The sequence below is a fragment of the Pholcus phalangioides genome, unplaced genomic scaffold (genome assembly GCF_987345545.1).
Source record: "Pholcus phalangioides strain wild (caught in Gottingen) unplaced genomic scaffold, Ppha-v1.0 ptg000009l_1, whole genome shotgun sequence".
NCBI classification, from domain to species: domain Eukaryota; kingdom Metazoa; phylum Arthropoda; class Arachnida; order Araneae; family Pholcidae; genus Pholcus; species Pholcus phalangioides.
The window spans coordinates 11334478-11345829 of NW_028301602.1; the positions used below are offsets into that span (position 1 = coordinate 11334478).

At 33.0% G+C, this 11352-nt stretch overlaps 1 protein-coding gene across 1 annotated transcript in view; it reads right to left on the minus strand.

The window, feature by feature from the left end:
* The window catches only part of LOC149081752 (uncharacterized), a 35249-nt gene extending 26185 nt beyond the window's left edge, over nucleotides 1-9064 (minus strand). The window contains exons 1-8 of the mRNA XM_089235795.1: nucleotides 8939-9064; nucleotides 7044-7140; nucleotides 4490-4542; nucleotides 4092-4188; nucleotides 3823-3939; nucleotides 2316-2404; nucleotides 278-423; nucleotides 35-150 (exon numbers count right to left, since the gene is read on the minus strand). Coding sequence (XP_089091921.1) covers nucleotides 35-150; nucleotides 278-423; nucleotides 2316-2404; nucleotides 3823-3939; nucleotides 4092-4188; nucleotides 4490-4542; nucleotides 7044-7140; nucleotides 8939-9003 — 780 coding nt within the window. The 5' untranslated portion in view covers nucleotides 9004-9064. The remainder of the gene's footprint in view (nucleotides 1-34; nucleotides 151-277; nucleotides 424-2315; nucleotides 2405-3822; nucleotides 3940-4091; nucleotides 4189-4489; nucleotides 4543-7043; nucleotides 7141-8938) is intronic.
* Nucleotides 9065-11352: the final 2288 nt, after the last annotated feature.

Here is an 11352-nt window from a genome sequence, read left to right on the forward strand (position 1 = left end):
ACAATTTCGAAATATAAAGCGGATTTTTCTTGACCTGGCCTGTCGCTTTCCGTTGTTTGATGATTTCCAACGTGACATCTCTGAAGAAATTCGTTACCTTTGTCGGAAAAATACTTCTCCGAAGAAGTTTGTAAACTTTAGGAAGAAACACTAAAAATGGAAAAATTAGGATTTTCTGAAATTTTTTTGAAAAATACATCACAAAAGTAGAAGGTTTAACAAACCTCGCGTCAGCCTGTGTTAAAAGGCGATCTTGAAATCAATTCACATTTCTTACTGAACAAAACAAGGCTAAGCGATGGTCCACTGGTAAAAGCTAATTTCGCATGTTGGGTGAATATGTTTTCTGGATCATTATAAGAATCAAGTACTGTACCAAATGCTGAACGTGCTATCACGTCCATCGTGAAAGCACCGAATATCCTTATCCAAAGAAAAAAAAAACTGTTATAGTAATTTAAATACAAACGAATTTATTCTCTTCACGTGAAAATTTGTTCAGATGTATAGACACACATAGATACATAGGCATATTATTTAACCTATAAAAGAGGGTTGGACAAATCTCTAAAAATTAAGTAATTTTAAATAATAGATGCCTGAAAAAAAATGAATATTTTATATGAACGTAAAATATTTTTACTAAATTTACGTACTTGAAAAAAAAATTAAAAACAAATTGATTTATTTGCATAAAGTATCTCGAAAATTATTATACATACATTTTTTATTTTATTTTATAAAGCCGAAATTTGAAAGAAATACGAAAATTCAAAAGGAATATTTTCATCAATTGAAAATATAAAATTCGTCGAACTGCTAATAGTTTTTCGGCGCTCTTGGCGTCGGGAAAGAAGTCACCAAGTTACAATTCACCTCGCTTATAGAATCACAGCCAATTTACGGCACGGGATTCATCTACACACAAGGGTAGAATGGCCAGATCATGCGACTGAGAAACCGGGACAAATCCCGATAAAAAAAAAAAAACCCAGAACATTACGCAAATTCACCGATAAAAACCGGGACATCTTGAAAAACAGATTTTAAAATTCCTTATAATGTGGAATTGTAAAGTGATGAATAAAATTACCTATTGGCACTAAAAGCCTGGGCCTTGTCAACGCCCTCTATAGCAGAAAACCTCCGCGCGAAGCTTTGACGTCACTGAAGTCGTCCATTTCACCTACAGCCGTTGGATAAAGCAGGCCAACATTTGCGAAATATTTACCTTTTTTGCAGTATATCCAATGACTATAGGTGAAATGGACACTTCGTGCTACACATATTATATTCCATATACACCTCAAGCAAAATATTTTTCATCATTTTATTTACATATCTTATATAGCATTAATTACGTCACTATTAACATGTTTGTCATTTATGCATATTATATCATATTATCACATATAATTAGTTAGCATCAATTATCATCAATATATGATACCTCCGCATACGGCCACTTTTGAACGCCGAGTGGCCGTCTTAGAGGAGTTTCACTGTATTTTCGCGAGTAAGTGAGGTTTCCCGTTTTTTTCAGAACAGGCCAGTTATAGTACACTGCTCAAAACCAGGAAAAATGTGTCTTATTTATTTAAAGTTATTAAATTTATTTATTAAATTTATTTATTAAATTCATTTATTTAAAGTTATTAAATTTATTTATTAAATTTATTTATTAAATTTATTTATTAAATTTATTTATTAAATTTATTTATTAAATTTATTTATTAAATTTATTTATTTAAAGTTATTAAATTTATTTATTTAAAGTTATTAAATTTATTTTTTTGAAGTTATTAAATTTATTTATTTGAAGTTATTAAATTTATTTATTTGAAGTTATTAAATTTATTTATTTGTTGATGATTATAACTCTTGTGACACAACTCTTTGTGAATACCTAACAATGTTTTTGTCAATATTTTATGAATTGAAATGTTTGAAAATTACAATTAAATAAAACTACATTTTCCCCCATTGTTTTGAGCAGTGTGTATATGATTCTTTATTTTTAGTCGTTGCCATTAAGATTCCCGTTGACTACATATTTGTATTATGAATGTCAAAGAAAGTATTTTGCTGTGCAATTTCACGCATATGTGTAGAAACACTTGCATCGCACACACATATCATCGATGAAAAAATTAAAAAAAACGAAAGTTTAAAAATAAAATGTTTTTTATATACCCACGTTGCGCATGTGGTCGAAAAAAAAATACTTAATCGGTTGAAATTTTTATACGGCCCGGGTATTTCGGGCAATAGATTTGTCCAGCCCTGGTATAAAAAATACAAAATACAAAACCTACTTTTTACAATCTATTGCTTTTCCATCTTCACCATGTTTCTCAAAGTTTCTTAGGGTGATCTTTGCTGCATCCAGTATTATGGAGACCATCTTTAAAAGGTAAAAGTACGAATTTTGATTCATTTACAAATCGAATTTATCGCCAATTTTTATAGCCTGAATGTTTTTACAATAACAATGTTTCAAAAAAAATAAAATTTCATTAATCTTTTCTCGCGAAATGTGTAAGGATTTTCTTCTTGTTCAAAAGCGAATGACTCAAAATAAGTAAATTCAATTACAGTATAAATAATTATACAATAATTAATTCTATAAGACCTTTTTTTTAAAAAACTATACTTGAGATAGTTTAAGAGAAACAATATTAATTCGATTTTTTAAAAATTAGTTTCCATAAAATCATCAATGGTACATTAGTGCTAAGACTGGTTCGCCCCCATGTTGAGCAGTCGCCATAAACTACAGCAATTTAACTTTTTGCTTGATACTAGGATGAATTCCAAGATATAAATAAAATGACTTGATATTGAAATCCGGCCTCAACCATAGTGACTAATTAAACTACTCATTATGTAACTTACTTGATATGTTCTGATCCGTATTATACTAGACTACGAATTCCAGAACGTTATAGCTATACTTTCTGGAATGATATTAGAATTTTGAATAACTCATGGAACGATCACATGGAACTTCAGTGAAGCCCTGAAGTGTTGCAACACTAATTAACCAAGAGTTATTGCTTTAGTAATATTACAGCGCTTTTATATAATCTAATTTTATCCTTAAAATATTTAGCGGCACACCATTTAGGAATAGCTAACTGTTCGGGACCATTGCTAATATGAGATCATGAATTGAAAAAATTTTCGTATCAGTTTGTTTTTAGGGGATCACTTTAATTTGGCAGGTTTCCAGATATGAAGCAGGGTGATGGACTACATGCCGACATTTTTCCGGTACTCAGATATTCTGACATAAATAGAAACGTAGTTGTGTGTTTGATAAATGTCCCACTCTTATGTAATTCTTAAAATTTTCAACGGGATGGGTAGGATGGACCATGAGTAATTAATACACCTTAAATCAACTGCTTCGACAAGGGGACACCAGTATAGTTTAGTTAGAAAAAAGTATAGTTTAGTAAAGACAATTCCAGGTTGTGGTGTCGCACGGAGTTTTTCACTAACAGGATTGTTAATAAATGGAATAGTTTATCTCCGGGTATTGTCGTGAATTCTAAATCACGCTACGCTTAAAAAGAAATGCAATAAACATGTTGGAGTAAATCGAGAAGCTATCCATACTTAGATGAGACAACCATAATCCCTTTATAGAGAGTTTTTTATTAATATATTATCAATTATTATTTTTTTGGTGATATATGCTTTTATGTTGAGTATTTTGGTGATATTTGTCATCAAAATTTTTTATGGTCATAACTCTTTCATCCACCTCGTTGAGAAATTTGCCTGTTGTGGCATTTACATTTGTAACTTATCCCTCACCTTCTTGATTTTACCTGAAGAGAAAGCTGGTGTTATGATAGTTCTCACTCTCTTCCATTCTTCACCTCTCATGTGCAACACCATACAGTCTAACATTGAATCGGCTGACTTCACATCCTGATAAAATATGTACTATATTTAAGAATGTGGAATGTGAATATCTTATATGTATCTTATCTTATACATATTATCTCTAAATCTTATCTGATACTTCGTATAAGACTTGATGACGATAATTTATCATTTGATCATGATGCATGTTCACTTACTCTTCGATTCGAAAAAAACTGAAAATCCTTAACGAGTATATCTTTCAGCAATTCAGGTTCACCTACATATAAAACTGGCCGGGAGGATTCAAAGACTCTGCAATAAAATTGCATAAAAGATGAAATTCCATCACAAAAATGAAAAATTGTGTATTTCACTTAGTAAAAGGGGAAAAACTATATAGGTTTGAGTTTGTGTTCAGTGATTTTTTTCAGTTGAATAGTTTTATAGAAGTATTGATATGTATAAATGTGCATGAAGAGAATATCAACTAATATCTGACCAAAACAAATTTTTTTATCTCTCAACATTATTGAATTACGTCATTCCATACACGATATGAATACAATTGCACACAAAGTTTATAAAAACAATTTACAACAAAAGTTTAACATACCCATGAACTCTTCCATACTTTTTGTACCACTTTAGAAAAACTTCGTGCTGTGCCTAATAGAAACGAATAAAATGTTGTTTTACATATGTTTGCTATATTAAGAACATTATATAAGTGAAGACTGAAACAAAAGTAGGTATAAAGTTTCTGATGGTAGTGTTCCGGATAATATCTCTCACAAGCATCCGAGAGTGCAAAGCACAAAGCAATTTCAAACACAACACAGATTTATTTTACAGAACAGCTATTTGCACTTGTTTACAAGCAGCGATTTGACGAAACAGGCCAGAGAGCAACTTTTCACATGCAAGAGATCTCGTCTTCAAAAACTTCGTCTTCAAAACTCGTCACAAAACTACCTTTTAGTTCCGCTTTGGGGGTGCTTTTATATGAAGGCGAAGAAAGGTTCCAGAGAGTTCTACCATATTCTCGCGAGATCCCATCTCTTCCTTTGGCGTCCCAACGTCGCCAACTTATCGGATCTGTAGCTGAATTCTCCAAGTTTGTCGTCAATTCGGCGAGATTTACAGAGAAATGTGTTAATGACAATTTACAGGTGATAAATGATAAACTAGGACTATTTACATAATTTTCGTAACAGTAATGTTTCCTCCATCTTGAAATAAATATAACGGATGGAAATCCAATTTTGTACAGCAGCTAATGTAGCCTAATCTGTATAACAATTTGGACGCGTGACTTAATTTATTTTGAGTGAGTCTTTTCAGCCAAATATATTACCACATTGTAACCACAGAGTAATAATACTAGTAAGTTTATACTAAGATAGTTTATATCTTAAGTCTATGATTGTAACGAAGAGTTGTTGAAAAAAACTTCCACGTATTTTTCTTTCGTATCTGTTTGCATTTCTTACGGATTCTGTTATAGCTAAATTCCTGTAACTCGATCGGGCATGCTTTGTTTTCATACTTTCTCGCACACATCTCGTAATTTAGTCCGCGCTAAAGCCAACCTATCCATATAGGGTTACTTTCAGATTAGGTTGATGATTTCTAATAGGTTGGTTTTATGGACGTGTTGACTGCATTCACTGCGAATGCACAGATATCAACGGTATTTTCATACAAGTTCCGTGCCACTTGTAAGTTCCTTCTTCCCTTGCCCCTTTCCATCTGTTTCATATACGGAATCCCATTATTTGAATTACAGCAGAAGCCGCTTATTAGAATCACTGTTAATGTTATCATTTTGGTATTGTTATCGCTTTTGCAAGGAACGAAACGGACCAATATCATAGTATAGAAAAAAATTCGTTTTTCGATATCGGGACTTCGGACAATTTAATTTATTTTAATAATTTCATTTTTTTCCGCCTAAAGTTTGTGTGTGTGTGTGTGTGTGTGTGTGTGTGCGCGCGCGCGTGCGTGCGTGTGTGCGCTAAAAGGTTTGCTCCTTCCCCCTCCCCCTTGGGCAAACATTTCGTTACTTGATGTTGTAATCCGTCCGTATTATTCGATGTGAACCATGAGCTTCTTTCGCAATGTTTTCCTATGGTTCAGCAAATGTATGACAAAAAAAGCCCTTTTCTTCAGTTCTCGATCAATTTCTTTAAGTTGACTAGATTCAAATCTCTTTTTCCGAAAGTCTTTCTCAGTGGATCTATGAAATGTATTGTACATTGGAAAAAAAAATTGCAATTCATGATATACCGTACACATTACACACATTCCATTCTAATGCCTCAAAATGTCTAAATAACAAAAATGCGGGATTTTAGCTCAAATGGGAAAAAATAATATATAATAAAATGACATGTCCTGACTGATTGATTCATCATCATCGCCTAGCCGAAACCACTGGAGTTGTGAATATGAAATTCGGTCAGTATTTTTATTTTATGACGTAAAGACACACTCTACGAAGGTTTTTCAAAATTCGATCCTTAAGGGGGGTCATAAGGGTGGGGGGTGGGTTGAAATGCTATGTAGAGAAATCATGCCGAGTGAAAACCACTGAAACTATAAATTTGAAATTTGGTCAGCATCTTCATTTTATGATGCAAAGACTCGCTAAGAAGGGATTTCTCAAAATTCACTCCCTAAAGGGGTTTCAAGGAAGAATTTTCGGATTACTAAATTCAAGCGAGTGAAGCCGCGGGTATATATAACAGCTTATACATACATGCATATAAAAATCTTTCAATGTTGCTTTCATTGCTTCAATTTCAAGTCTTAACTCAATATATTTTCCGCTTTTTTCATATATTATTCATTTTCCGTTTTATTTAATCGAATGTTTATTTTTATTTTTAAAACATGAATACTACTATATAAAAACATGCTGTCTATTTGATAAAATCAAATAATGAGATAAGCTAAGAAACGATTTGTTCAATTAACCAAACGATCAGCACCGTTTTTAATATGGTCAAAATACCAAGTAGAATATTGCAAAGGTATTTGTGATCTTTCGATTTTAAACGGTCTTCAGAAAAAATCATTGAAACTCCGCAAGGCCTTAGCGCATGATCTCAGTATTACCTTAAAACATTTCATGTGCGATATAAGTGGATTTAAAATTCTCAACTCACGTGAGTGAAATTTTCATACAAAGATCCTATAATGGGGATCGCAGGAGCGGATGGTACTCCACGGTCTTTCCAGTAATCAAAAGGTCTTGTGAGATACCTGTGAAAAAACGTACGGTATTCAAGATATCATCATACTGAGTTAAATTACATCAACAGCTACCAATCTTTCAAACCTCAACAACCATTTAGAAAAGCTTAAGAGGCTTGCGTGCCCCTATAGACATGCACTACGTATTCCTTCCCCCCCCCCCCTCTCCAAATGCGTGGGAGACGAGTATGGCTTAAAATGCACGAAAGGCTCGCTTATTCCTATCATAGCCCACTAAACAATTATTGTCTAGTCAATTTAATTGAATGTCTAGTCAGCCGTGTTCCTATGCAGTCGGCCCCGTTCAAACAGATAACGGGTAAACGGATACCCCACTTAATTGGATGACGAATAAACGGAGAGATACTTCGCTTGAACAGATAAAATTCTCTGACACCAAAATTTCTCTCACATATACAACGTTAAAGTTCCCCGCTTAATATGATAATTTCAACGACTTTTTCTCGCTTAATCGCGCGCGCGCGCGCGAACATCGTGAATTACACGTTAACTGTTGATACACATCAACCACTATAAACAATGTTTTTATTGAATGCAGCATTTGGAGTTAATGGATCTCTGGTGAGTCAATAGAGGACACAAACTTTCCTAATGAACAGTAAAAATCTTAGGTATTGCGATCATTGTAATTAAATATAATTTTCATTTAATTTTTTATGTTTGATTATTTTTCAGCAGCTTTATTAATATTGATCCTTCATCAGTTTTCAATATACAAACAATACTAACGTTGTAAATTGGCAATTTAATTGTTCCTCGTATAATCGGATATCCCGCTCAATCGGACATTGTGTGCTGGAATCGTTGGTATCCGATTAAGCGGGGCCGACTGTTTTTGCCGAAGACACACTCGCTGCGTACTCCTTGAAATGCTTAGGACCGGCCTTCCACTGGAAAGTACCACCGAGCGATAACAAATCCCGTGTATGCGAAAAACTAATATAGCAGGCCTCGCGCACATAGTCGCAAGTTGTTATCGTTCGTAGCTTCCAGTAAACAACCAGCCTGTTAGAGATTAGCCTACTTCCTAAAAATATGTAAGCGTGCGTGCTCATTGAAATATGTAGAATGCCCATTTATCCGTAAATATGAATGTATTTCTCACTTCTAAACAAGCGTCAAGGAAAGCGTGTCCTTTGGAATACGTAGAAGGCTCTCACATATCTAGAAGTGCTAAGAAAGCTTGTTTACTGTCTCGTATATCCAACTAAAATTAATTTCTTGGTGGCCTTCCTTTATTACTAAAACCATTTTCTCAACTAAGGCTGATGATTTTCTTCGTACCCCTGAATCGGCCGTTGAGTACCCCAAGAATACGCGTACCGCAGGTTGAAACCCACTAAATTAGTTGAATAAAGCAAACATATAGATTCCGTTCTTGTAAATAAATAATTATTTTCAGTCATATCAACTCAAGTTCCAGTAAAAAATATAAATTTCCATATAAAACTTTCAATCAGGTTTTCTTTTTGGAGGAGAACTTTTTCATGAAATCAAGTTTTCCCACGTGATTTCTGAAAGATATAAATTCTGTTTAAAAGCTTTAATCGATTTATGATTCCTTATTATTCTTGAAATCGACGTACACTGATAAAACTTTCGACAATTTTGTTAAGGGTTTTTGACAAAAATCCATCTCCTGATTTTAAAAAAATATATTTAATTAATTGAAATTTTCCCTTAAATATCTTTCATCTTTTCATTATTTTTTCTGTGTAAATGGAATCATGCATATCTACTATGTACGCTAATAAATGGAACGGTAACGAATAACCCAGTTTGATACCTGTATAGATAATTCAATAGCAGGCATGCCAACGTAGTATACGTCAATGTCCAGAAAATATCCATGTGTTTTTTTTTCCGGTCGAGACTTGTACTATAAAAAGACGAGAGATGTCTAACTCTTCCTAAATAGAGGTTTGAAGCTCTCTGATTCAGTTTGTTCCCTACTTAGCAATTGACTTGCATGATAAGTGAATCACGTGATGTAGTGACGTTGTCTCTGCTGCTGTTAGAATGATTGCAGTCCACAAGGTCATGTCAATTTTTCATAATATCCATTCTTTCATATTTGAACGTGGATTTTTATTTATCAGCTGCAATAGTGGAAGTACAGATTCACAGTCTCGAAAATAGCATGTTTCAAAAATAAATGAGGCTTTTTGGATCATGTGGTATTTTCGTCCCTCAACGGTGGATCTCTGAGGACACACAAACCGCGCATCCAATGTAACCAACATGGTGACTTTCTAGTATACTGATGGAGGGGGAAAAGAAATCCAAATCGAAGAAGATAAAAGTGGATAAATTTCTTCCCTCGGTGATTAGATTGAGATATATACTAGAAAAAAAACTTGTCCAATGATATCGACCTGTCTGTTTTAGAGATGAAAAGACTTTGGTCAAAGTTGTGGACTTGTATGCAATTTATGGACGATCAGAAATTTAAAAAAATAATTATAATAAATACATGTATAAATTAATACAGTTGAATATTAAAATATAATATTTTTAGCGTAAACTTCCAATTTCATAATTTATAAAATATAAGTTAAATGTTGAAATCAATGTTGCAGCACTTATATCCAACTCAAAAGTATCATACTATGTGAGTTATACTGCCTTTATCAGTATAAGAGTATCGGTTACATTCGGTAACCAATAGACTAATTCGTTGTTTTTTGTTTTTTTTTCAAGTTTTGTTAAAGATCTTTTATCAAACTTTTATTATGTAATACCAGCCTTGGTGAACTTGGGATTTCGAAAAACTAAGAATTCAATTCACTTTCTAAAATTATTGACGTATGGGAAAACTTACTTATTTTTCACGTTTCCACAGTGAAATTGACAATTTCAACACTGATTCCTGTGCTTTTTCCCGTAAGTGATAGTGATTGCGACGATTTCTCGGAAAGCCTCACAAGTTTCCCGTTCACCCGTTTTCACTCCTGAGTATATGCCCTCAACAGGCATAGAGGACGTTAATATGTATCGGTATTTTGAGCATCAAAACTTATCCTGGAACGTTCCGAGCCTAGCAACTCTGACCATCCATATCTTCGCTGTCTTCGCGCTTTAACATTATTTTTTAAAATATAAAAACTGCGTTTTCAACATCCCGTAGGTTCTGAAATATATAAACAGCAATAAGCATCCCTAAAAAGCGTGAGTTGGATTCATTGATCTATTAAAAAAATCTCAGATTACGTAGCTCTCAAAAAAATCTTTCAATTCAGTACCCAGTAATACACCCTGAATACACATCTTGATGGTTCCAACCGCTGGTGTTAGGGTAACTCTGAAACAAAATGAAACCGGTACCAACGGTGGCCATATTTGCTCTAAGAAACTCTCTTCCAACTCTTGATGAATGTTTAATAAATTTTAAAAAACCTGGTAAACCCTCGAAAATTGGTGGAGAAATAAGTCCTCTTCCCCAACATTTACTATAAAAGCAGCAAATTAGTTGGGAATTATTATTTTGTTCAAAGAATTTTGTTAAAAATTGATAAGTTTTTTACTATCGGATATTGCTCACTGAGAAGTGGAAATTTAAAATGAATATGATGCTGAATCCCTCACTCTATGAATTATATTAAAAATTTACCAAAAATTGTCCCCCATAAACTTTCACATTAGTGAATCGGAATTATTTTACGGATTCAATTTTTTTCGATTGAAAATTTCGATGTATCATAAAATTATTAGAATGCTATTCACAATTTTTGTTTCACATTTTAACTGTTTTAACAGTTATAATGTTCTTTCGTTAATCCGAAATTTTTGCAATTGTGAAAACCAGAAACACTCATTTAGAAAGACAAATGTTCTCATAATCGAAATTAAAAGAAATATTTATTATTTTACTTCTGTTTACAAATATTATTATATACATGACGTGTAAACAACATTTGAATGCAAATGCAATGTAACGCATAAAAAAATTCAGTCTCTTTAATAATAGTATACATTTAAGCGTGAATATAGACACGCAGTGAAGTAAATTTCAGCAGTATATAAGCATGAAAATATATGTAATTACAAAACTTGACATGAAAGTACACGTGATAGTTATCGTACCGATCTTTGGCTTTAAAATGACCAGGAATGCTCATGATTGAAGACAATAATAGCATATTCGTGCATAACAACATTGTTGTTTCCGTGATTTTAAAAAAAAAACTTACCGAAAATCTT